The 27,369-nt window shown below is 46.6% G+C and overlaps 1 protein-coding gene across 4 annotated transcripts in view; it reads right to left on the reverse strand.

The window, feature by feature from the left end:
- ASH1L (ASH1 like histone lysine methyltransferase) overlaps positions 1–27,369 on the reverse strand; it is a 67,038-nt gene that overhangs the window by 4,016 nt on the left and 35,653 nt on the right. The window contains exons 7-25 of one of the 4 annotated variants that reach the window (XM_062511648.1): positions 23,010–23,104; positions 19,534–19,607; positions 17,938–17,983; positions 17,600–17,708; positions 16,369–16,575; positions 15,347–15,493; positions 14,002–14,110; positions 13,673–13,834; positions 13,349–13,443; positions 12,946–13,103; positions 10,918–11,070; positions 10,436–10,490; positions 10,209–10,341; positions 8,234–8,482; positions 7,722–7,808; positions 7,404–7,494; positions 2,743–2,881; positions 2,081–2,253; positions 730–896 (exon numbers count right to left, since the gene is read on the reverse strand). In XM_062511648.1, coding sequence (XP_062367632.1) covers positions 730–896; positions 2,081–2,253; positions 2,743–2,881; positions 7,404–7,494; positions 7,722–7,808; positions 8,234–8,482; positions 10,209–10,341; positions 10,436–10,490; positions 10,918–11,070; positions 12,946–13,103; positions 13,349–13,443; positions 13,673–13,834; positions 14,002–14,110; positions 15,347–15,493; positions 16,369–16,575; positions 17,600–17,708; positions 17,938–17,983; positions 19,534–19,607; positions 23,010–23,104 — 2,449 coding nt within the window. The other 3 variants (XM_062511650.1, XM_062511649.1, XM_062511651.1) reach the window with 3 other exon arrangements.

The following is a 27,369-nucleotide window of genomic DNA, read 5'->3' on the forward strand; positions in this document are numbered from 1 at the left end:
AATTAGAGCCAGACTTATATGATTCTTCACATCTTCTAAATAAATTTCAAGCTACAGACCATCATGATAGAAAACATCTTTGCTTTCTGCACAGTATGAGTCTGGAACCTTCTCCAAAGCCACTACAAAAACCTCTGCTCCAGGAAAAGCAGAGCTCACTTGCAGGAGGTTTGCAGATCTGCCACCTCTCCTGCTCTGAGACCCTCTCTGAACTCACCATCACCATCCCTTGAGCATCTCTTTGCCTCTCAATTGCAGGTTCTACTACACCCAATTTTCTTTCCAAGCTTGCTTCCAGCCAGCTTTTCCCTCAGGCTGTGCACAGTGACAGAATCATGGAATTACTGAGGTTGACAAAGTCCTCCCAACCCATCCAGTCCAAGCTGTGCTCAATCCCCATCCTGTCCCCAGCCCAGAGCTCTGAGTGCCATCTCCAGCCCTTCCTTGGGATGGGCCCTCCAAACCTCCCTGGGCAGCCCCTGCCAAGGCCTGACAGCCCTTTTCCATGAGGAAATTCCTTCTCAATGTCCAGCCTGAGCCTCCCCTGGCACAGCTTGAGGCCTTTCCCTCTTGTCCTGTCCCCTGTTCCTTAGGAGCAGAGCCTGACCCCCACCTAAAGGATCAGCTCCCTCTGGCTGACCAAGCTTCATTTATCAACAGTCAGGGGCTTTCCAGAACTCAATCAGTCTCCTACAAGCAGGTAAGGAAGCTGAGAGCAAACCCACTCACTGAGAAATCCCTCTTGGGTGTGAGTTTCTTGGGGAAGTGGTCGAAGGCGTAGGGCTTGGTGCACACGGGGTAGCGGTTCCGGTGGATCTTGTAGAAGAGGTGAGCAGATTTATCCAGGCGGTAATCACAGATGTAAACATCCTGCTCCTTCACACCCTTCGGCCTCCCTGGCATCAAAACAAGGAAAAAAACAGTCATGGACTGAGGGGGAAATGTGCTTTATCACACTGTGAGTGAGGAAGGGGCTGTCACTGTGTCCCTGTTTGCTGTCTCATTCAGAACCCCAGCAGGACATGCTGCTGGGTCACTCTGAGGGGAGAACCTGCATCCTCTAATCAAACACTTCCCAAACTTTCACAGACACAATTACCAACTGACATAATTTTCTCTTCCCTGCCTACTGCCGTCCCTCTTCAAACAGGAATTCCTGTCCCAGGGCAAAGGTCTATAACACATAAACATCCCCCACAGCCTTTGGACAGCAGGAGCAACTCCAGTGCATGTCCTTGCTTCCAGAACAGAGTGATTTTGTCCCAGAGGCTGCTTCAGCTGTGCCTGCTTCAGGGTGAGGATGATGTTGGTCACACCCCAATGTTAATTGGTGCCCAGCAGTGCTCACCCTCAGCCCAGAACTCTCCCTGCTCTGCCAGCAGGGCCAGGACAGCTGACCCCAGCTGGCCAGAGGATATTCCACAGCACACAGTGTCCTGCCCAGTGGGGGTGGCTGGGATCCCCCAAGCAGTGCTGGGGATGGGCTGGGCTTTGGGTGGGGAGTGACTGCACTGGGCATCTCTTGTGATTCCTGGAGCTTGTTCACAGAATCCTGGAGAGGTTTGGGCTGGAAGGGACCTTAAAATTCACTCAGTGCCACCCCTGCCACGGGCAGGGACACCTTCCACTATCTCAAGGTGCTCCCAGCCCTGTTCAGCCTGGTCCTGGACACTTCCAGGGACCCAGGGCAGCCACAGCTTCTCTGTGCAACCTAGGCGAGGGCCTCCCCGCAGGGAAGAATTTTCTCTGTGTACCCAACCTAAAGTTCCCTTGTCCTGTCACTCCAGTTCACAATTTAAGAGCCCCTCTCCAACTTCCTTCCAGCCCCTTCAGATACTGGACACCTCTCCCTCTTCCTATAACCTCCCTTTCCATTACCACTACTGCTATCATTATTACTACAATATTTTAATTTATTTCAACCAGGAAATTGTTTTTATCCCAACTCCTGGGTTTTAACTTTTTCCAGTTCTCTCCCCATCCCAGGGGAAGAGAGTGGCTGGGTAGTGCTGAGCTTTCAGCAGGGTTTAAACCACCACAGCCCACTGCCCAAATGCTTAGGGATGTGTTTAATTCTCACCTTTGCAGTAGGTGTACAGGTCTAGCACACAGCACGTCCCCACCACGGCCTCCAAGGGGATGATTTCGTACAAGGGCACCCGGAACAGCTCGTTGTGGTAGAACTTGCGAGATGGGGAATGATGCGTTTCGTGTGGACGGAAATAGTGGTGGCCAAAGGCAAAGCGCTCCTCTCTGAGGGTGCAAAGGGGACAGAAACACACATCAGCCCGTGACACAACTCACTCCATGCCCCCTGCATCCTTTTGAGTTCCCTCTCTTGCACTTGGCTGTGATGAACAGCTGAGTCACACAAGTGCTCCATATTCCACTTCCTGCCTGCAGGGAGGGCAAACACTCCCAGCGTGGTTTCCATGGGCACAGCAGACTGTGACTTCCCAGGGCACAGCACTGAACGGCCTCACAGCTGTCACTGCACCCACAGTCTGTTCCAACACTGAGGAAACCCATCCATTTCTATCTCTGATCCTTTGCTTCAAACTCCAACCTCCCGTGTTTCCACTGTGCAGTCGCGGAGCCCAGGCTCCAGCTGGGAATTCCCCAACCTCTACACCCGAACCTTGCTCATTCCCGCATTCTTAAGACGAGACTTCCACAAAATTCCTGTTCTCTGACAGGCAGGCCAGTGGCATGTCTCAAACTGGAAGGCTGTCTGGCACGTACTTGTCGTTTTTCCAGAGTTTCTCGATGCGGAAGATGTCGAGCTTGTCGCGGTTGATGTGGGACAGCAGCCGGTACGACTGCCGCACCGGGTGCCCGTCGGGAGTCCTGCGGCTGTCTCTCATCAGGTACACACAGTCACCTGTCCAGGGACACAAAGGTCACACCTGTGAAGAGCCTGGCCTGAGCCCAGCACACCAGAGCCAGAGGAAATCATCATTAAAACCAACACAACAGAATCACCTAATGCTGGGTCGTAAGGAAAGACACGAACACGCTGCAGAGCCTGCCGAGAACACTCCGATTTTTTCACAGCAGCATTACAGAAAAACTACCCATAACTTCCCGTGCCCAGACTGAAAACACCAACCTATAAGGAATCAAAACCATGACAAACCACAGGATATGTAAACATGTGACTCATGATTAGGAAAAGCTGTAGGAATTAGTGATGGCTGGAATGTGTAAAGAATAAATCTCTGAGAGAGAAGATACTTAGAGAGAAGATTACTATAAAGAAAATAAATCTTGTCCCAGGAAGCCCCAAACCTTTGGTTATTCCAGCAGAATTCCAATGAGATGTAGAGCTCAGGAAAGGTAAAGAGAATGCAGAAAGGACTGAGAAAACTGGCACTGCTGGCAATCAAAAAGTATTTCCCAAGGGCAACCCCTAAACTTAAATTTACTATTTTTTTCCCATAAGTGAATTTAGTCCTTAATTTCTCTGCTCTGACCTGTGAAATCCCAGAATGACCCGAATTGGAAAGGATATTTAAGACCATCCAGACACACTCCCCTGCAATGGGCAGGGATATCTTCCAGGGCTGGGAAGACATTCCACCTCTTTGGTTATTTACCTAAAAATGACCAAAACCTGGGAGGTCCCAAGCCACAAATCCTCCCCTGGGTAGGACCAGAGGTCACACAGCAGAATGTTCTGGCTGGAGAAATGGGCAGCAGCAGCTGCTCAGGAGGAGAAAGCCCAGGAACAGGCAAGCCAAGGAAAAGCCTCCCTGTGCTGTCCCTGCCCAGCTGCCTTTCTGCTGTTGATGGATTTTCAGAGCCAAAGGCTAAAGCTTTGGGGATTAATCCTTCCTCCAAGAATTTGTCTAATCTTTTTTGGAACCATTTATACTCTGACCTCTCCACTGTCCTGTGGCAAGGCTTGCCACAGTCTAGTTATGCTTTTGTAAAAAATCTTCCTAGAGTTTAACTATTGCCAGCTAATTTCTGTTTGTTCCCTAATTTCTGCATCATTGCACCTTCCTGAGCCACATTTCACAGACCTCCATCATTCACCCTCCAAATCACCTGGGCACATTGTGTCCACAGAAAAGATGATCCAGATGGGATTATCCTTGTTATCCTTGTTTTTCCAGGTAGTGAGATCCTCTGTGCAATGGGATGTCAGAGCAGCACAGGGCAGGCAGGAGGTCACAGAAAGGCACAATCACTCTGCTATTTTGTGCATAACAATTTCTGATACTTCCTTTGCCTTTCTGACTCAGGTACAACATTTTTCTCATGTTTCCATTAAATAAATGGAATAAATTAAATAAATAAAATTCCATTAAATTTTATTCCATTAAATAAATTAAATAATTAAACTCCTGGGTTTTTTTTTTCCCTATTTTTTCCCCATGTTTTTGCCTATGTGTAGTTATGGCTGTTTGCCTTCCACGGATATTGCTGCTAATTAATGAGCAGGTTTCACAGCTTGGCAAAAGATGCCAGGGAACCACCGAGGACAACGTGGCCCCAGTTTTGCTATAACCAGATTCAGGATTAAAGTGAAGCATAAATAATTCTATTTTCATTAATATAATCTCACGTATCAATCTTGTCTAAGTTTAAAAGATGTTCCTAAGGAATCCTCATATGCAGAAATTGCTCCCATGTATCCAACCTCAATTTCCCCTTTTTCAGTCTGAACCCATTCCCCCTTGTCCTGTCACTCCAGTTCCTGATGAACAGTCTCTCTTCAGCTTCCCTGGGGCCCCTTCAGATCCTGCAAGGGCCTCTGAGGTCTCCACACAACTTTCTCTTCTCCAGCCTGAACATTCCCAGCCCTCCCAGCCTGCCTCCATAGAGGAGGGGCTCCAGTCCCCTCAGCAACTTCGTGGCTTCCTCTGGACTTGCTGCAACAGTTCCATGTCCTTCTTACACTGGAACTGGACACAGCACTTCAGGTGGAGTCTCAGGAAAGCAGAGCAGAGGGAGAATCCCTTTCCTTGATCTGCTGCCCATGTTCCTTTGGATACAGCCCAGGACATGAGTGCTTTCTGGGCTGTGAACACACATGGCCAGGGTCATGAGTTGAGTTTTGGTCACCCATCACCCCAAATCCTCCTCCCAGGGCTGCTCTCAGCCATTTCCCACCCATCCTGCAGCTGAGCCTGGCATTGCCCTGACCCAGGTGCAGGACCTTGCATTTGGGATTTGCTGACATCCATGAGGTTCACATGGTCCCACCTCTCCAGCCATCCCAGGTCCCTCTGGATCCACCCCTTCCCTCCAGCACTTGGACCACACCATACAGCTGGCTGTCTTCCTCTCACCTAAGCTAAAACTGGGATAACAACAGCTTCCCTTTACAACTTTAAGGTTAACTTTTAAAGAAACTGGGGAGGTGAGTTCCCTAAAAGACTCTTAGAAAAACAGGAACAAACATACTGAGAAGAGCTACTGGCCCAAGCAGAATGTAAATAAAATCATTACATTTTAAAGCACCTAATTTTAAACCTTTTTCCAACTCTTCTTCCCACGAGAAGAAAGCAACCCCAGTACCATTGTGCCTGACTGAAAAAGGAGCATTAATAATAAGATGAAGACAGATGCTCTCTTGCTCTAAAGATCAGGAAACTTGATTTTGATTTCAGTTTATACAGATGTTCCAGATGCCCCTCTGCCTCAAAAAGGAAGTTTCCAAGGAAGAAAACATAGCAGCTGTTGCTGGTGCATCAGGGATGATGATGTTTTACAACTTCTGGCAATGTGGGTTTTCCAAGATCCATTCTGACCCCTGTTTATCAATCCCTATATAAGGTAGAACTTCATGTTCACTTCAAAGGATGTGATGGATCAGATCTGTTTTATTTGCATCATCTCCTGGGTTTAGGTATTAGGGAATTTTTGCAGAGGAAGCTTTTCTGTGGTGTAATATTCAACAACTTCCAGCAGAATTGCCAAGAAATTGAGAAACAAGTTCTGCAACCACCAACTGAAGGACCCTCCCTGAGATCCCTCTGAATGAGAGGGATTTGCTCACAGCAGTGTGACTGATTTTCAGTCTTGTTCCTCCAAAACATCAGTTCCCAAGCTTGCAACTGGTGTTTATGTGCAACTTCTCCTGGGCAGGCACTGGGCTCAATGCACTTTCAGGCTTTGTGGCACCATCAGCTTCTTCCCAGGACAATGCAAACCCACACACAGACTGAAGGGCTGCAGGCCATGCTTTTGCCTGAAAATGTGGAATTAGGAGTGGAATTTTAGACACCAGAGGGAGTAAATAGCTGTTTCTCTCCAAGCTGCCTGATATACTCACAGCACAGCAAAGGTCCTGCCTGAAGACTCTGGGTAGAAAACTCAAGAGCAGCAACAAGCCCATGGATTTCCCCTTTCCCTGCTGGAGCTGCATGTTCTGCTCCAGCACCTTGTGGTGGAACTTGCTTCATCTGCTCGTGTGCCTGCAGAGGCATTTGGTGTCCAACAGCTGCAGTTTGGTCTCCTTTGTGCCCTGCTGATGGCACACAGAGCTCAGCCACAGAGGGACATTTCTCTCCTTAAAGGGCATTTCTCTAATTAAGGTCACCAAGATCAGATCAGAGGCACACAGGTAAAAACTAACATACTGTGACAGAAATGATCTTAATGCTCTGAACACCTGGAAGATGCCACAAGCCCCAGATAAAACATCATCCATTTCGACAGAGAATGTAAAAGCAAGTTCTGATACAGCCCTTGAAGTGAGTTACTCTCCAGAAAAAAAAGACATGAGAAACCCAAAGGCTGAACTCTGGACAGAACAGAAAATGCAGAGCATCATCCAACAAGGAGGACTGAACGCAAATTCCAGAATCTTTCAAGTGGGATAAAGAATATGTTGCTCTTTGACCTTTTTTAATTCCCCGTTTTCCTGAAGGCTCTCCTATTCCCCTCTAGCAAACTTATCAACTGTTTTTACTCATTCAAGACCAGTTTCCTAATAATGATAAAGGGATCTTTCTAACCTTGTGTGTATCTGTAGGATGAAATAAAAAAAAATAATCGGTGAGCTGAACTGTGTGGCTGTGGCAGCTGCCTCAGAGAGATTCAGAAATTCAGAGTACAGCTCAGAAGAGATAAGCTTTAGGGAAAACATAAGCAATGAGCTGGATGTCTTAATGACCATTCTGCACTAAAACACTGGAGGTCTAACACCCTTCTTGGCCTTTACTTCTAAATGTTAACTACCAGCAGTTGGGTAAGCATCATCCTCCCCTGGTCAGGACAGCCCTGGCTGCACTAATTAACATTTCTTCATCAACAGCCTGTGAGAACTCTCACTGTGTATCACTCCCAGTACCACAGAGAGAGCAGCTTCCACTTGTGAAAGATGGAAGTATTTTTGACAGAGATCCCTGCACCCTGATGGAAAGGCCAGCAGGCCCAGAGCCAGCACGTACCTTGGCGGAGCAGCAGATCATCCCTCAACAGGCAGATGTAATAAACACAGCCAGGCTGGGCATAGTGGGGGCGAGGGATCATAGGAACCTCCTGCAGGGAAAAAAAAGAAAGGGAATCCTGAGCTGCCCACCATGATCAGTCCAAAATTGGGCTGCCACACTTTTCAGAGGAAAAACTGACCCCTCATGGAACTGAACCTAAATCAAGGAAGCTTCACCAATCCCAAAAGATACAAATTCTAATATAAATACAAAAAAAACCCTCCTAAGGAGCTGCTGTAGTTTATAAGAGTAATAGGAAGGAGAGTCTTGTTTTACCCTGTTCACAGCTCGAGGTTCACACTGCTCACACAGGTAGTGTTCAACATCTGAATTCACACCCATGCAGTCACAGTGCTGCCAGACCTGGAAAAACAGACACAGCCCAGTCACAAAGTCCTAGCACAGATTATAGCTGCCAACTGCATTTTCACAACAAATATTAAGGAAAGCAAGAAAATGAGCTTCACACAGGAAATTCAAGATTTTCTATGAATTATTTCACACCATGTCAGCAGACAGGCAAGATCTTAATGCAACAGTAAGTGTAAAAGCCCAAAATTTTAAAATTAATCTCTCTCTCCAGAGGGCAGGAGCTGAGGCAGTTTCAGCTCCCCTGCTCAATGCGAGTTGCATTTTCTCTGTGAAAAGACAATCTCTCCTCTTGTGGAGAGGCACCAAAAGGCCTGAAGAGTTAATTAACGCTACCAAGCACACGGGAACAGCTGGTAAAAAGTTCCACTTGCTGTGGAGAAGAAGAGGAGAGACGAGGCTCCCTTGGGGGACCTCACCATGCACTTTTCACACTGGATCATGAGCCCCTCGTCCTTGTAGAGGCCGCAGATGCAGCGGATGACGTCCTCGTCCTTCTCGTGCCCGTTGTCCTTGTCGCACACCGAGGTCTCGCTGCTGTCGGCCTCGCTCGCCGTCTCCCCCACGATCTCATCAATCTGGGCTGAGGCCTCGTGCCTGGCATTGTAGTAAGCCTTGCGCAGCCTGCACACGTCCCTCCCTGTCGGGGACTTCCTCCCGTAGTATTTCTGTAAAAATGAAAAAACAAAACAAAACCAAAAAGAGCTTTATTTTTCAAGTCGCGTGCAGCTCCTGTCTGTGCACTCCTGGGAGGGTGCAGCCCCAAACTTGGGGTGCTGGGATGGATAGGGGTTTAACAGGAAGGTCTTACAGATATGTATGTATAACAGATCTTTGAATGTAGAATCTGGAGAAGGAATAGAAATGAAAGCAAGTTTTGATATAGAAGAAAAGAATTGTTGAGCCAGTCTCACTGGATAACTAAGAAGGCAAAGGGAATGTTAGTATGTGAGTTGAAAGGGGTTTTTATGACTCAGAGCAAATTATAAATCCACCTCAAACAAAAGATGTTTTTACCAAACAAAAAGAATCTACAGGCAAACAAGACTGCCAATGTTGCAAGTAGAAAAAAGATCTCAGAATTTTCCACTGCAAGACAACTGAAAAATAACTTCTAGTGTAAACTGTAACACACTAACTTTTTGTGACTGGAAAATAGTAACATTAATGGCAATGTTAGGAGTTATGATAGGCTATAGGTAATAGTAAAGGTATGGATTGGTTGTTATGTATTAAAATAAAAGTATATAATGCATTGTAACCAGAACTAGAGTTGGCTTCAGACTAACCCACAGCTGTGGCTGAAAAGACTGCGGGCTGGGTTCTTGTCATCCAGGACCTGTGAATTGCTGTATCCTCTGGATACAATAAACAGCATTTTAAAGAGCAACCTGGAGTGTTTCAGCTCTTACACTGGGGTGCACCTTCCTGTCCCCCTCCTAACTCTGGCAGCAGGTCCATGGATATGACATGGGCAGGGGAAGGAACTGAGAGCAGCCCTGGGAGGAGGATTTGGGGTGATGGGTGACCAAAACTCAACTCATGGCCCTGGCCATGTGTGTTCACAGCCCAGAAAGCACTCATGTCCTGGGCTGTATCCAAAGGAACATGGGCAGCAGATCAAGGAAAGGGATTCTTGTAGGAAGGACATGGAACTGTTGCAGCAAGTCCAGAGGAAGCCACGAAGTTGCTGAGGGGACTGGAGCCCCTCCTCTATGGAGGCAGGCTGGGAGGGCTGGGAATGTTCAGGCTGGAGAAGAGAAAGTTGTGTGGAGACCTCAGAGGCCCTTGCAGGATCTGAAGGGGCCCCAGGGAAGCTGAAGAGAGACTGTTCATCAGGAACTGGAGTGACAGGACAAGGGGGAATGGGTTCAGACTGAAAAAGGGGAAATTGAGGTTGGATATATGAAAGAAATTCTTCCTTGTGAGGGTGGTGAGGCCCTGGCACAGAATGCCCAGAGAAGCTGTGGCTGCTCCTGGATCCCTGGAAATGTCCAAGGCCAGGCTGGAGGCCTGGACAGGGCTTGGAGCAACCTGGGATAGTGGAAAGTGTCTCTGCCCATGGCAGGGGGTGGAATAGGATGAGCTTTATGGTCCTTTCCAGCCCAAACCATTCTATAATTCTGTGATTCCTTGATATCTGATACTGAAAAACAGGGACCCCTTCCAAAAGGAAAAGATTCTTTAGGTCAGCTATTCATCAATGTCCTTGACCTTCTTTCTGACCTAAGGTAGTCAAAGAGCTCATGATTTGCTACTGAAGCCTATCAGGAATGGATCAGCACAAGTTCTCTTTCTCCAGAATAAATTTCTTCTTTTACTCCTCTAAGAGCATTAAAGGAGGGCACATCCCTGCTGCCAGTGCAGCAGCTTTCAGGCCAGAGAGAGCCTCACCTCTGCATTCCTGAAGACCTTCAGCATGTCCCCATCAAAAGCTTCCACAGTTTTGTAGTAGCCAGTCAGGATCTGCTTCTCAATTGTGGCAAGGTCCAAGGGGTCAGAGATCTTTTCATAATAGTCTGCATTTCTACAAGAGGAATGTTGGCACAATGTCAGATTCACCAGCAATTCCCACTGTGCAAATCCATCAGAGAAAGCATCTCTGGGAAGGCAGCACTTACTTTTTCTTTGGAGGCAGGTTCAGGAGAGGAGCTGCGAGTGCCTGCCTGGAGGAGTCTGCAACACGAACAGAGTTTAGTGACACCACTGGAGTGAAGCTTCCAAAGAAAAGCAACTAACAACGTTCGGTCTGGGTTAAAAAAAGGCTTTTCTGCTCTCTGAGCCACGGGAATTGAAATGCTTCTGCATTTCTAGATGTTGATGGCTGTAATTGGAGTACAGGTAGCACAAAGATGACAGTTTCTGATTTTTTCTGGTATTTTTCAAAGGACAGCAACATCTCCAGATTCTGGTGATAAAGCAGGGGGTTGAGGCTAAAGCACAGTGATTACTGGTAAGGGGAGAAATTTTAAAAACCCAGTAATTATTTAACATTCCATCTTTTCCTAGCATTTCCAATTTAGAGAATCCATTTCCAGAGGTTGAAAACATACCCACTGAGATTTTTTTTTCTTTTTTTTTTTAAGAAGAGAATCACCTTCACCTTTGTAGGATATGATGCTGTCACATATCTCCTTGAAGATCTGAGCCAGGCGGGCGGCACGAGCCACCTCGAGGTTCTCCTCAGCCGCGGCCAAGCGCCGCGTCCGCACCGAGCGCGACGTCTGCAGCGCCGAGAACTGGGTCATGAACACGTCTGAGAGAGGGACACACACACGGTTACCTCCACACAAGAAATCCCTTTCCAAGGAAATTTGTAACAGGTCAAATCACAGCATCTTCTCTGGTGGAGCAACTCCACCGTGGATTATTAAATGAAGGTGTTTTCTAAGATGTTGTAACATCCGACGCTTCAGTTCTGTACTCCCATGTCAGTTCTCACCTAAATGGATTCCTAAATGGAATATTTTATCTTGCTGGAGCAAATGAAACATCTCATTGACTTTACCAAAAATATTCACTGTCCAGCTTCTCCTGTGCCTGACACTGGGGGCCAAATCCTGCCAGGCTGTGAGGACGACAGTCCCACCAACAGGGCTATTTTTGGAACAGGAACAGCAATTTTTTCCCTGATAGTAATATTTTGCCCCATTCCAACAAGTGATTGCACACCAAAAATCTTTCTTCATTAAATGCCCAAAAGCTGTGAAACTATGAGGATAAATGACAATTATCTACACAACTCTTTCTGGCTTAGGGATACAGACAACAGGAAACAGCCCTTCTCCTTTGGGATCCAACCATGGAAAAATCATGGAATTACTGGTTTTGGTTGGAAGCGACCTTAAAGCTCATCCAGTTCTACCACTGCCATGTGCAGGGACACCTTCCACTATCCCAGGCTGCTCCAAGCCCTGTCCAGCCTGGCCTGGAACACTTCCAGGGATCCAGGGGCAGCCACAGCTTCTCTGGGTACCTGTGCCAGGGCCTCACCACCCTCACAGCCAGAAATTTCTTCCCTATATAGAATGATATCCTGGAATCACTGGGGTTGGAAAAGACCTCCAAGATCACAGAGTCCAACCTGTGACTGATCACCACCTTGCAAACCAGAACACAGCACAGAGTACCATGATGTTAACTGCCATTCTCCTCCTCAGACAAACCACTCTTGTTGCAACACCACGTGTGACAACTTCTCCCCCCAGGACTCCCTGGGCGCTTTTACCTGTGCAGTGTTAGACCCCAGAAAACTGGGATTTTTGAGCTTTCTTGTGTTTTTTGGCACTGACCCCTGGAGAATACTGGTTTTGACCTGAGACTTAGGAGAAGGCTTCCAAATTTGAGTGATGGAGTTAAAATCACAGGTGTGTAGTTAAACAGAAGCACTTACAAAAGGTGTATGGATCCCACTGGAACTCTGCACTGGGTTTACACAGAGTTTAACTCTCCACGTGTTGGATCCCAGAAACCTGGGGGTTTTTGAGCTTTCTGTGCTTTCTGGCACTGACCCCCTAGAGAACACTGCTTTTAACCTGAGGCCTTGGAGAAGGCTTCTAAATTTGAATGATGGAGTTAAAAACAAGAGTGTGTAGTTAAATAGAAATGCGTGATTTCACATGGTGAAGAGTTTTATATTTGAGGTTTTTATAGTATAGTAATAAGTATGGGACAAGATGGAGGATTTTAGGTGTTGTTTTTTTCAGTGTTCATCTTCTTTCTTCTTCCTTCTTCCTGGGTTTCAGGTAGTAGTTTCTAGTTGGTCAGTCAGTGTCACACTAAGGGTCATGGAAATGTAATTATTGGGTTAAAAGTATAAATAATATAGGTGGTAATTCTCTATTGGACTGTTTAGCTTTAAGAGACTTTGTAGCAGCTAGATCTTCCTCCATTTTCCTTGCTTCTAGCAGGCAGCTAGAAATGCTATCAGACGCTCCGTACTTTTTGAGAAGATTTAATAAACAACCAACCCCGAACACGAGAAAATCCATTTCCACTGTGTATTCATTAATCCCAGCTCTAAGTAAAGGCAAAAGAGACTAAACCAAACCACTAACGAAGTGGTACAAAACTCCCACTGCCGTTCCACCAGTGTCCCAGGTGAGCACTGGGGGAGGCTGAGGGGCCTCACCTGATTTGATGTTGCCGTCGTCGCGGCAGATGCCGTTCCAGCGCGTGTAGAGCGACGAGCTGTGCATGCTGTCACTGACGTGCTTCACCTCCTCCTGCTTCTGCCGGATCTTCTCCCAGTTCCGCACCAGGAACACGTGGTGTTTGAGCACAAAATTCCTGCAGAAATCAGGGAGCTAGTCAAGAATTGCTTTTTATTGGAAAATTAATTGTTTAACGTGGGGAAAAAGCTGGATATTCAGAGGTGCAGTCTTGTGTCTTCTTGCCTCAGTGGAGATGAAGTCCAGCCTGGTTGGTAAAGGAGTATCCTCAGAAATTCCAGGATGCCCCACTTATAGAAGAAGACATCAATATTTGCACAGCACTCCATTTCTGAGGCAAATTCCTCTGAAATCAGCCCTTACCTTTCCCTGTTAGACATGGGCTTCATCTGCAGCTGAGGTGTCAGCCTGGTTGGGGCGTTCACACTTTCACTGGGTTCCTCAGGGATGTGGCCCCTCTGGAAAACAGATTGTTCTGATAGACAGGAAAAACTGTGCCAAGAACCCAGCAAAGCAGCCAAAGCAGTCCCTGGGACACAACCTAAAGCATTACTCTATTATATTTCTATTTAAAGTGTGCATTTCTGTTTCAAGTTTAAAACTTACAAAAACACCAGTTTTTGGTCTGGTGGCGGAGCCTGATTTGCCATCAACCTCACCCCTCCAAACTCTGCCTTTCCTACTTACTCTCTTCTTTAGTTTGTGCTTTGACTTCCTCTTCTCTTTCGACCGCCCAGGTCTTCTGTGGGTGCTCACAGGCTGGTTGCTTTTGCTTGAGAGTCCATTCATGCGTTGACTTTTACCCCCAATTATTCCTCTGCATTTGTCAAAGCCACATTTGCAGAGTTGCTTCAAGGAAAAAAAATTCCAATAAACCCCAAGCATTTAGATTTTCTCTCAATATTAAAAAGAGCATTTTCTGCCTAATACAACATGACAGGTTTTGTTAACTTTTACACTTTATAGAAGTGTTATGCCTTAGTGAGATTTGTCAAGGTCTCACAGTGGGTTTTTACCTGTTTTTCAACATTAAATGAGTGGAAGTTGTAGTCATAGGTGAGCTCAGTCCCAGCAGGCATGTCCTTGAGTGCATACAGCCCAATCCTATATACACCATTCACAGACCTGTGGGGAAAATACAATCAAATACCCAGAAAAATTAGACATAAAATTATCTTTGTGCACAGAGTGGCAGTGTTAGAGACAGGCAGTAACACCTCTGATGTGCCCTGGGTTATGCTTGTGCAGTTCTTTTATCTCTCACAATGAAGTTTGAAGGTTAAAAAGTGAACACCCCATTTACAAAGGGCAGAACCTGCCAGGGCTTCCCCACCCTCACAGGGAACAATTCCTTCCCAAAATCCCACCTAACCCTGCCCTCTGGCAGTGGGAAACTACTGCTCCTTGTCCTGTCACTCCAGGCCCTTGGAAATAGTCTCTCTCCGTATTTCCTGCAGCTCCTTTAGGTACTAGAAGGACACAATTAGGTCACTTGGAGCTCTTCTTTTCCAGGCTGAACAATCCCAATTATCTCAGCCTTTCCTCAGAGCAGAGCTGCTCCGTCCCTCTAATTAACTTGGTGCTTCCTCCAGACCCAGTCCAACAGCTCCACGTCCTTCCTGTGCTGGGACCCCAGCTCTGCAGGAGGGGTCTCACCTGAGCAGGGCAGGGGGGGCAAGAATTCTCTCCCTTGGTCTCTTCAGTTCTTTTATTTTGTGTTGAATTTTCAAATTTAAAACTTTACTCTCACCTGCACCTAGAATTATCTGAGAACCAAGAGCTACTCTGATGTACTGTCCCCACTGTGACTCCTGTTCCACTATCTGCATTCCCCTGCAAATCACTCACTAAAATCCCCCAGCAGCACTTCCTCCTAGTCTGCCTCTCACAAAGTGCTGGTATGACACAGGGTGTGCTAGAATCTGACTATTTCCCTTTTTCCCTGCTTAAAAAAAATATTTTAACTGTCGAAAAGAAAGGTATATATAGAGACAGATGATTTTAGAGCATTACCCAGGCTTCAAGATTTGCAGCATGTTAAAAGAGTGTGAAAACCAGCAATACTGGGAGGGAAACAGCCCAGTGTAACCAGTAATACTGGTAGGGAACTGTCCCAGTGTGACAACCAGCAGTGCTGGATCTGCCAGCAAACTTGGATCCTGTCTCCAAAGCATCCAGCACTCACCAACAAACACTACATGACTTCTCTTGAGCAACGTGAGCACCACGTAAGGATTATTTACAGCTTGATTCCCCTCCCTATTTTTAGATCTGACTCCCTCACATGAAGTGGTTCTCTCTCTCTCTCTCTCCCTCTCTCTCTCTCAGCAGTCTCCCAGGGAGCAGAATCCCTCTGCTCACCATTTCTGCATCTCACAGTTGGGGTTGCAGCTGTGGTTGATGAAGCGAGCCTCGTTGCCCATGCGGTAGCTGTCGATGACCATGCCACTGTCCAGGTTCAGGCAGTAATGGTCACTGTGGTTGTGGTACTGCTCAATCATCCGGTTCCTGTGCAGCAACACAGAAAGAGTCTTGTGATTCTGCTTGTCCACAGACAGGAGTGACACAGTAAGAGCACATCTCACAGAGGGTTTGGAAGAAAAAGCAATGATAATATTTCACATTTTATAGACCCGTACACCTAGAGATGGAGGAAAACCATTATTGTACCTATTTTTATAAGTCAAGGCCACTGACAGGGTTAGAATTTAGAAATTTGCTCTTCTGGAATGCTCCCTTTTGGGTTCTGCAGATTATTTGTACACATTTCATGTTGGTAACCTGTGTATGGAAGAGAAAATGCAAGTATACACTCCTTGGGGTGTCTGTGTATGCACGTGTCCAGCTTCCTCCTGGGGAGTGGGCAGGTTCTGGAATCCCACCCATGGATCACAAGAGCACAGGGACAGGAGTCCCTGTTAGTGCCTATCCCTGTATAAGGAGAGTGCAGCTGCCTTCTGGTGGAGTTCTGAGATCAGCAAATCCCTCCAAATATCCCACGATGCCACTGAGTTAACAAGACAATTTCTTTTTTTCAATGGTTATCATTTGTTCTTTTTTCCTTCGCATCTTTCTGCAGAAGCCCATGCCCCTTCCAGCCCCACTCTGCCTTTCAGTTCTACCTGATGCAGCCCAAATTCTGCAGAGTTCTCATTATAGATTCAGTCACATTTGCAGGGCAGATGAGGCAGCTTTCAAACATTGATCACCCCTCTCTACTGGACTGAGAGAAACTTGGTTAACTGAAAATCCAGAACTCTAAGCCTTCCTCTTCCCCTTCATCCTCCTCTTTGTTCCCTCCTGAGGATATCCCAACCACAACCACAGATGCTAAAAATCATTTATGAGCCTTCCATGCTAAAGCAGCAAATAAATATTTCTACCTGAATTCTTGCTCACTAACAACTTCTCCCAGATATTCAATGATAAACTGTCCTGCTTTCAGGGGTTCTTTGGTACGGATACCCCATCCTTTCTCCTCAGCCCGGAACCTCTCCAGGCACTGCACCCACTCGTGCCTCTGGATGCGCTGGTTGCAGCACTGCTCCCCACAGGGGCAGGTGTTGGGGGAACACTCTGCAAAGATCATCCTAAAAGAGACAACAGAGAAGGTAAATGGAGGGGAAGAGAACCCTTTGGGATCTGTCATGCAAGGAAAATCAATCATAAATCAATATATGAAAGTGAGATAGAAATACAGAAATAATAACATAAATAAGTATAATTATAAATAATTTATAATATTATAGTATATAATTCAAAAATAAATATAAAAATCAATTTATAAATCAGTATAAAAATCAACATTTTATGTATAATGTATACACGAATCTATAATAAATCAATACGTAAAGAAATAAATAATAACAAATTAAACAAAACAGAAGTTATTCAATAACTGTTTCAAGGTTTAATTCACACAGTGATTCCCTGCCTGGCTCTCACTGCTATTCAAAGGGCAAAATTGATATTTTAATGGGCTCTTCCTCTGGAGAAAAGGGTAGGGCAGTGCTGAGGAATCACCTGGTGCAGGTGCAGCTCTTGTAGGTTGTGCCTTGGGAGGGGCAAGGGGCTGGACCTGGCACTGCCCCTTTGCCTGCCCAAGGCCAAGTGGCCACTCTGAGGCCCCCCCAGTGCCCTGGGCACAGCCCAGGGAGGGACAGGAGCCCAGGAGGGGGGACGGGAGCCCAGGAGGGGGGACGGGAGCCCAGGAGAGGGGGGGACAGGAGCCCAGGAGAGGGGGGACAGGAGCCCAGATGGGAGGAACAGGAGCCCAGAGTCCCTCCCCAGGGCCAGCAGCTGGAGCTGTTCCTGTGCCTGCTCCACCATCCAAGGGTGGAGAGCCCCAGAGCCTGGGGCTGAACTGGGAGGGAACTGGTCTGACTGGGACCAGCTGGGAGTGTGGGGAGGTCCAGCAGGGCCCTGTTGGGTCACTGTGAAGGGGCCCCAGTCTCAGCAGTGACAATCTGAGGTGACACTGGGACCCCAGAGTGTGACCAGAGGGTCAGATTGGGAATTTCCCTCCCTGGGATGATGCCTTTGTTGCTGGGGTGCATCCAGCACAACTCTTTTCCTAGGAGATGATGAGCTGATGAGAAATAATCCATTGCTAACCTGTTCAGACAATCCTCCACACAGCCCTTCCCACTGTCATCCTCTGGTTTCTTACAATTACAGGTGGTGGCCTCGTAGCCAGAGAGAGGTTTGACATCCACATAGACATCTGGAGGGGAAAAAAAAAAAAAAAAAGAGAAAACAAACCCAAATAGGGAAAAGAATTCTTTTCAGGTGAAAAAACAGAACTGTTTATCTACAGTATTTTCATTCCAATCAGTAAAGTAAAAAAAAAACCAGGTGGAAATGTCTTTGGTAGGACAAAGAGCAGGACAGAAAGGAGGGTGTCACATGAAAATTCCACAGTTATCACAGTTTAGTAATAAGATTTTACTTACTGGAACGGATTTTTTTATAAAGTGGGACATCTGGCTTTTTATACAACTAAAAGGAAGAGAAAGGAAATTTTAATACATTGCATAAGTGCATCTGTTATTCAAAAGGATCAGGGAAATTATGTTCTGTACATATGGAACTGTTCTGTAATCATTACTAGAAATCTGAGTTCTCTTCTCTAGGCTCAGACTGCATTAACAAATAGGTCACAAAAATGACCTGAATAAGTGGAATTTGGGCTTGGTGAGACACTGGAGCAGTTTGTTCACCACATTATTTATTCTGTCTGCCCAGAGCAATGTGGGAAACAGCTGTCCTGAGGACAGGCTCCTCTGAACAGGGCTTAGAAGAAGAGGAATTATTTATACCTACTTTGGAGATACCATCTTTGGTGGAATCACCATGTGCCAATGCTTAAGAAAGTGAAAACAAAAAATCAAGGTGCTGATTTATCAAAGTGACTTTGATCTTAAGGGTTTTTCCCTAATCTAAAGGATTCTGGGATTCTCTAAGAACTGTTAGTACAGGTGGGAGCCACGAGAAATGCAGATTCATCATCTCTGCAGATGAAAATGATGGGAAGGGAAAGGGGAGCTTACATCACAATTCATAATTTCATATATATTCCAGTCTTTCAAACAAGCTTTAAGGAATAATTTCCAATTATTTGCTATTTCACACACATTTCCTGTACTAAGAGCCTTCCCTCAGTGACCCTTGTGGTGCACAGGAACAACTCAGACATCTCCACACCCTTGCACAGAGAAATTCCTCTGCAAAGGCCTCCAATATTCCAGGGAGAGCTGGAAAATGTAAAGGAAACAGATTCCATGTATTTATTACTTATGAAATACTGAACAGATGAGACAGGCCATGGTTAATACACAGCAAGAAAATGTCCTCAGCTGAAATGTCCCCAATGCTCCTGGCTCGAGGATCAGATTCCAGGGGTGTTGGAGTCACAGCACCTGGGAATGTGTTCTGCTCATTTACATGCTCAAGTTACACGATCTGAGAGCACTTTCTCACCACAGAGCTGAGGGCAGATTCTCCCATCAGCCTTAAATCCTGTGGTAAATCACTTGGTGGAAACATCTCAGGGGAAAAAAAATATCCTATTTTTAAGCTTGCACATATTTAAATCTCTTTAAAAAGAACGAGGCTGTTAAACAGCTTCTCTTCTTTCCTCAGTACGAAAATTTCAGCTTGCAAGTGAAAAATAAATTCCACTCTGTTGGGATTGATCCAAGAAAAATAAGGCCTGAATTTTCTCAGTGCTGCTGGCAGTACATCCCAACTCTCCCGAGGCGTGTCTGAAACCAGCTCCCCGCACAGAGCAGTGCTGCCAAAATAAAAGTCTGCAGCCAAATTAATGACTTCTGTCGGAGCAGAAACTCACGGGGTTGCTATTTTGCAGGAGATGGAATAATGGGAATTTTCAACATTAAATACATATGCAAATCCCTTCTCCCCTCACACAGTGGCTGCAACAAGAAATCCCCCCCAGCCAGGATGTGTGAACAGCTCTCTCTGAGTGCTGCTGTATCCTTCTGATCCCAGTCTTGGCAACTCCTGACTTCTTATCTCTTATCTCGTACCTGGTTGTGTTTCCACTGCCAGAGGATGTCGTAAGGCAGCTGGAAGTCGATTCTCTTCTGTCTGAGGTACTTCCCTGAAACAAAAAGGTTTGTAAGTGGCACACACTCACAGCCACCGTGCTGAGAGGATGGGAGCTGCTGGCAGGCACCTGGCCAGGCTCTGACAGGACCTCTCAGGGCTGGAGAACAGAAAGGAGAGAGGCAGAACCCTCTGAGAATGTTCTGGATGTCAGGGCAGGCCCAGGGAGGAGCCCCCAGGACACAGCCTCGGGTCCTGCTCTCCTGTCCTGCTCAGGAGGGGCCTCCATGGGCACCGAGGGATGGGAAGGAGCTGGGTCAGAGCCCACCACAGCCAGCTCTGGACAGGACTGGCCGCATCTGAAAGGACTGACCACAACCCCAGACACCACTGACCACAAGACTGCGAGGCACCACAGCCAACACCTGACAGCACTGACCACAACCCTCTGAGGACACCACAGCCAACACCTGACAGCACTGACCACAACCCTGTGAGGGTACCACAGCCAACACCTGACAGCACTGACCACAACCCTCTGAGGGTACCACAGCCAACACCTGACAGCACTGACCACAACCCTCTGAGGGTACCACAGCCAACACCTGACAGCACTGACCACAACCCTCTGAGGGTACCACAGCCAACACCTGACAGCACTGACCACAACCCTCTGAGGGTACCACAGCCAACACCTGACAGCACTGACCACAACCCTGTGAGGACACCACAGCCAACACCTGACAGCACTGACCACAACCCTGTGAGGACACCACAGCCAACACCTGACAGCACTGACCACAACCCTCTGAGGGTACCACAGACAACACCTGACAGCACTGACCACAACCCTCTGAGGGTACCACAGCCAACACCTGACAGCACTGACCACAACCCTGTGAGGACACCACAGCCAACACCTGACAGCACTGACCACAACCCTGTGAGGACACCACAGCCAACACCTGACAGCACTGACCACAACCCTGTGAGGACACCACAGCCAACACCTGACAGCACTGACCACAACCCTGTGAGGGCACCACAGCCAACACCTGACAGCACTGACCACAACCCTGTGAGGGCACCACAGACAACACCTGACAGCACTGACCACAACCCTCTGAGGGTACCACAGCCAACACCTGACAGCACTGACCACAACCCTCTGAGGGCACCACAGACAACACCTGACAGCACTGACCACAACCCTGTGAGGGCACCACAGCCAACACCTGACAGCACTGACCACAACCCTCTGAGGGCACCACAGACAACACCTGACAGCACTGACCATAACACCTGACAGGACTGACCACGGTATCTGACAGCACTGACCATGACCCCTGACACAACTGACCACAGCACTTATCAGGACTGACCACAACACCTGACAGAAATGAGCACAGCCCTGTCCTTGAAGCTGACATGTTCTCCTGAGTTTTTCTGTGCACAATCCAACACTTTAACACCTGGGACAAGACCTGCACTGCCCATGCAGGCTGGTAAATCACCATACTGTACTCAAAGAAATCAAATCAGTTTTGAAAACAATGTCCCAGCCTGTTCCCGTGACCTTTACCAGAAGAGATTTGAGAATGAATTCAGACTTGGCAAACACATTCCTAGATTTTTTGGAAAAGCTTCAAGGGGATCTGTATTTTCAGCAACAACTGGAACTCGTTTTAGACAGGAGTTCCTGCTTTCACTGCAGATTTTGGCACTATTCTATCATTCCCTGTCACCCCTAAAAGACACAGACCCATTACATCATTCACACCAGACCCGAGGGCTGACACTGGTTAGCTCTAGCCAAGATTCAACATTCTCTGATCATTTTGTTGGAATCCTGTGCCACAAAACTGCAGGGAGCAGAGTGCCTAGGTTGAGGTGTCAGGCCCTAATTTTTTTCTCCCCACCTTTTCTAACCGTTAACAAATGCTTTTATATTCCTCCAGCAATGCTCTGTGGGTTCATATAAATTCGCACACATAACCTCACCACTGGAACATAAAAATGGTAATGTTTTCCTTACAATTTACCCCTAAATTACTTTCCATTTTCAATGCTTTATTCATGCCTAGCAGGTTCCAGGAAAGAGCTAAATCTGCTGGGAATTTGCTTTCACTCCTATGACCTCAGCAGGCCAAACAAAAGGCTCTTTCAGGTGCCCTGGCACCGGGCCCCCAGAACAGGGAAGGTCCCTCCAGCCCTCCTCGAGTGGGCACCAGTGCAGTCCCCTGGCAGAAACCCAGTCCTGGGCACTGCTCTGGGGTTAAACCATTCCTAGGCACCCCTAGAGCCACGGCAGCAGCTGCAGGGCAGGACCAACAATGTGGCTTGGGAACCTGGTGAACCTGGTTTTATGACACCATTCAAAAAGGAGCTGAGCAAAGGCATGTTTTGAAGAATTTAAATTGTCACCCTCAGCTCTGAAACCTGTTTTGTGGCTCCTCATTCACATGGATTTGTCCAACTGTTCTGCCTTGCTGTGCAGTTGTGCAGGAAGCCAAAAACAGTTCAGTTAAAGAAAACAAACCAGTGACTGTGAATTTGATGGGACAAAGATTCCTGCTGAACAACATGGAATTCCCCAAACCCGCTGGGCGTGACAGGACTTGCAGCAAGAAATCCCAGCACTTCAAAAGCTGAAACAATGTCCTGAGAATCAGGAAATTACTCACTCTTGGTTTAACCTGGGAAATGGTATGAGCTGCAAACAGTGGGAGCTCTGGACCATTCCCCCAGCCCAGTCCCCGGGAGCAGCATCCTGAGCTCCATCCCTTCTGAGGGCCTGGGACACACTTGTGTTATGGCTTCTTTCCACAGGCACTTCCCTGGAAGGGTTTGGAACAACCTGAGCTATTGAAGGCCATGGAACAGGGTGGAACAAGATGACTTGTAAGGTCCTTTCCCACCCAAACCACTCAGTGGTTCTGTGATTCTGTGAAATCCTAAATCCCATTTTTTTTTTCCTACCCAAGACCCAAAAATGGGGATGAAGTAAAAACAAATGTAACAGCAAAGCTTTTAATCATTCCTCCCTTTTAACTCTGTGTAAAGACAGTCACTATTAAGTGCATGGGGACATGGGGGAATTTATCATTCCATGCTTAGCTTTTGGGATTTGAATGGTCATAATTGTCTGTGGCTATTCTGCTGTACTTTTATTTGAGGTGAAGACTATTGCTCTGCATTTCATCCAAGGACTATCACAGTTAAAGCAGGTTTTCAACTAGAATGATATTTTCTGACACATGAAAAAAATCAAGAACAATGTTTTTAGCTGAAAAAAGCCACTTGGGTCAAACTGGGGAACACGGAGTTGGCAAAGTTCATAGGTCAAAAGCCACGAGTGACCAGGCAAGGGATAAAAACCAGAGAAAAGCAGAAGCTGTGCAGGCTCCCCAGTGCCACATTTGTCTCCCAGCAATGAAAACACAGGTGAGATACCCACCAACGTGGATAGGGGCTGGGAACAGCCCGTGCTCATGCTCCCCTGGGGTGTATTCCAGCTTCTCCTTCTTCAGCTGGATCAGGCGGCTCTTGGGGCTGTGTGGAGGACGAGACAGAACCAAAACATCACAATGGGGAACATCTGTCACTTGCAAGAAATGCATTTTCTGTTTTAGTTAAGGTACAAATGTCTGGAGCATCAGGCAAGAGAGTAATAATAGAAATGGCCAAAGAACTGCCTTCCAGGTTGCCTGGCAAACACACTGATCCCAGCCCTCCCACAATGAATTTTTTTCTCCATAAATACTGTTAATGGGACACCACTGACTTTAAATGCCCAGCATGTGATACAAAGGTAATAACTAAAACTACACAAATAAAAGACAACTGGCAGATCCTATCTGGTGTTTTCACTGAGGAACTGGACATGTGACACATGGACAGCCCTGCTCTCCCAATTCTCTAAAAAAGCCCACAACATTCATGTGCTGCCCTTTAGAAGGCTGCTCATCAGGAAAGGCAGAAAAAGAACAGAAATCAGAACAGAAAGTTTAAAAAGCAATAAGACAGCCATTTTTGCAGAAAGAAAAAACAGGAGTATGAAATCAGAACGGTTGTATGGGTCAGGTAGGTGACAGCTCTGTAATCTGGTGTTTATAAACACTCCTCCCGGCCAACAACAAACCTTGGAAAATAGAATCTGAAGAGGTTATATTTAGAACTACAGTCCTGCACCATTTAAAGGAGACTTCTAAATGTCAAATATACCAAAGATTATATGATATTGAAGCCTACTGAAATACTGAAATTTACTCAAGTTTTTTAAGGGATCTATTTTAAGAACTGGACAAGTAACGGAAAGATGGCTCAATAAGAAATATTATATTATTGTTAAAGTAGTGAAGGAAAAATGCAAGTTAAAAACAAATTCTGAGATACAGATATCAACAACTGGAAATACTTGGAAGAAATTCTTCCCTGGGAGGGTGAGGAGACCCTGGCACAGGGTGCCCAGAGCAGCTGTGGCTGCCCCATCCCTGGGTAAGGCCAGGTTGGAGGGGCTTGGAGCAACCTGGGATAGTGGAACACCCTGCCCATGGCAGAAGGTGGAACAAGATGAGTTTTAAGGTCTCTTCCAACCAAAGCATTCCATGATTCTGTGATTCCAAGCCAGCCACTTAGATCTGGGTAAGACCAATCATCAGGGAAAAAACAACTTCCACCAGCCCAGGTGGGCACCTACAACAGGGAGCAGGGGGAGGACATTCCTGAGCATCTGACAGACTGAAACACAAGCCTGGCTACACAAAAGATTTGACTTGATGATCTCAGAGGTTTCTTCTAACCTTAAACATTCTCTGATTCTATAAGAAACACTTCCCACTCTATAATGCATTGTCTAAAGCTGTTTGGTCCAGTTTCTGTAGGGATGAATTTCTAACATCCATTTTGGTGCACTCCCCACCAAGACAACTAAACTGGCCTCTCTGTGCAGGCTCCCAGTAACAGGGCAGTGGCCAAATGACATTTTTGTATATGAGCCCATTTTGTACCACTCTGCAGGGGCTGAAGACCACGTTTAGTCTCAAAATGTCAGTCTGAAGCCTCAGGCAAACTAAGGGAACAAAGACCACACCCACAGTTGTCTTGCCTGTACCTTCACTTTTCTCCATGACTATCCTTCCTTTTTTTTTCTGTTCCTCCTCTCCAGCTTCCAGTGTCTCTACACTCTTACCATGTTGGCTGGGATTACTTCTCTGTGGAATTACATTTTTCATGTGTGGAGCCCCATTTTCCCTCAGACCACAGTTTAATGAACATTTTAAGTGGGGATAAACTAGCTTTGATGCTGATCTGACCACTGGTCTGACTGCAGGGTTAACTGCCCCAGGAAGCCTCCAGTGGAAGGTTCCACCTAACCATTATTCCACCTGCACATCAGGATGGGACAAAGGAAGGGACAGCACAAAAACAGGAATTTGCACAGAGGTGAGGAGAAAGCACAGTTGATTCTTTTGGTGCAACATCAGCTTGTGCCAACATCAGGCACCTGCTGAACTGCAATTCATGTCCTGCTCAAGTATCAAAATAATGCATTTCTCTAAACACTCTACAACATTTTAATTAATTGCTATTTTACCAATTATGATTTTTTTTTTTTTTTTTTGCTGAGCTGGACTTTGCAGTTCATCCCTCTAGGAAAGCCACTGGTGGATACAGAGAACAGCTCCTGCACAAGATCCTCCCTTCACAGACTGAACATCTCTCCAGCACCAGGCCCGTGGAACTCCCAAGGGAGCTGAGGACTGGGAACACTCCTGTGGTTACAACCATGCTGCCTACAAAATTACAGCTGGAAGGGAGGTAGAAGTGAGACTAACTCAGGAACCATTCCTTTTATCCTTAGTTCCTTTGCAACGTATCAAAACCTGAGCTTTCTTCACTGTATTTTAACAAGGTCTCCAGATGGAGAGCAGCTGGAGTCAACTCCTGCTGAGGCAAATGGTACATGGCTGCAGAGGAATGAGGTACTTTTAAAATACCTTTCTAAAATCAACTCTTGACATCTCTTTTAACAGTCCACCAATACTGGCCAGGTCAGGCCAAACCTTTCCCGTGCTGCTGTTGAGCAGCTGGATGTGACTGATGCAGGGACAGGCTGTGACTTGTACAAACCTCAGTGCAATCTTCACTGCTTCACACATCCTTGTGACATTTAGGAATTATCTAGGAAGGATGAAATAGAGTAGGAACATGGTGTTTAAGGCAAAGTGTCTGCAGTGAACACTGCAAACAATTACAGAAAACCAGTGAGTACAACCCACTAATGGAACACAGTGACTGTGAGAATGGGGACAGAGGCCAACACTCACTGTGACAGCACTAGAGGGTGCCCCATGATCATAGAGATGCCTTTTCCTTCTCCACTCAGATCAGGTTTTCAAACTCCTACAGCAGGAAATTATGTAAATAATGGGATAATAACATGAACTTCTGCTCTCTTACTCTGTTTCCAAATATCCAACCATATGTCTGATCATGCAGTAGAATGGGAACAGCACATCAATCCAGATAAAAATCTAATTATCAAAAAATGACTGTTGCTCTGTGGATTTAGTCTTGGTAAAGAAGTGACCCAGTGCCAGCAGGATGGAATGGTGGGATCAGCCCTTCAGGCTGCAAAGGAGTCCTCAGTGGAGATAACCACAGTTCTGTCTCCTTGCCCAGCTATGCAGGTCCATGCCATGCTTCAGTATTAGTGTGCAAACAGGGCAGAGGCAGCTCACATGGTGGAAGAAGCATTTGCTTCTTTGGAATGGATAAGTCCCTCAGTGTCCAGAAGCAGCTCATCCCAAACGCCACTATCAGAGCAAGGAAGAACTCAGCAGGTGGAACGACAGGCAAAGGGAAGACAAACGAGCCCTTTGTAAGTGATTTGCAACTTCCTCCTGAGGAGCAGTGGAAGAGCAGCTCCAATCTCTGCGGTGTGTGAGCAGGGACAGCACCTGAGGGAGTGGCTGGAGCAGTGTTAAGACAGGTTTAGGTTGGATATAGGAAAAGGTTCTTCCCCCAGAGGGTTCTGGGCACTGCCCAGGCTCCCCAGGGAATGGGCACAGCCCCGAGGCTGCCAGAGCTCCAGAAACCTTTGGACAATGCTCCCAGCACAGGGTAGGGTTGTTGGGACTGTGCATGGCTGGGAGTTGGACTGGATGATCTTTGTGGGTTCCTTCCAAATTAGGAACACTCAAAGTTCCAAATATTTACACTAAAGAAAAGGAGAAGACTCTCAGCTTCTCTCCTAAGGCAACAGACAAAACTGAGATTTGAAAGTTGCATGCTGTGAACAGCAGTGACAGACCATCCAAGTGGTAAAGTTTTAGCACATCTCTTTAAAACAGGTAAAACTCAAGTGGTCTCCCTTTGGTGAGACTGAGATCTTTGTTTATTCCTCAGATTCTTGGCCCTTTCACTGATTCCTTCACTCTGCTATGGAGAGAGATTACAGCAGGAGCAGCTGATAAACTGTACTGGCAGTTTCCCACTGGTCTCTGTAACATTTTAAAGTGGTCTATGACATAGTGAGAAGGTGCCAGATTTTCTCTCTTTTCAATCTGTCAGATCATATTGGAACAGAAGCACAAATTCCTGACTGCAACTCATTTGTTCAGATGGCATTAGAAAATGTGTGACTACAAAGGGAGGGAAAGAGGGAGGTGTCCACATTCTAGTGGACACCAGGCTGCAAAACAACCAGTGGGAAAAATAAAGAAACGCTGGATTTTTTTTACCCTAAACATCTCAGAGAAAATAGAGATGATCTTCACTGAACTGTAAAATGAACTGGGTGCATATCTGAAATT

This window comes from Cinclus cinclus, chromosome 31 (assembly GCF_963662255.1).
Source record: "Cinclus cinclus chromosome 31, bCinCin1.1, whole genome shotgun sequence".
NCBI classification, from domain to species: domain Eukaryota; kingdom Metazoa; phylum Chordata; class Aves; order Passeriformes; family Cinclidae; genus Cinclus; species Cinclus cinclus.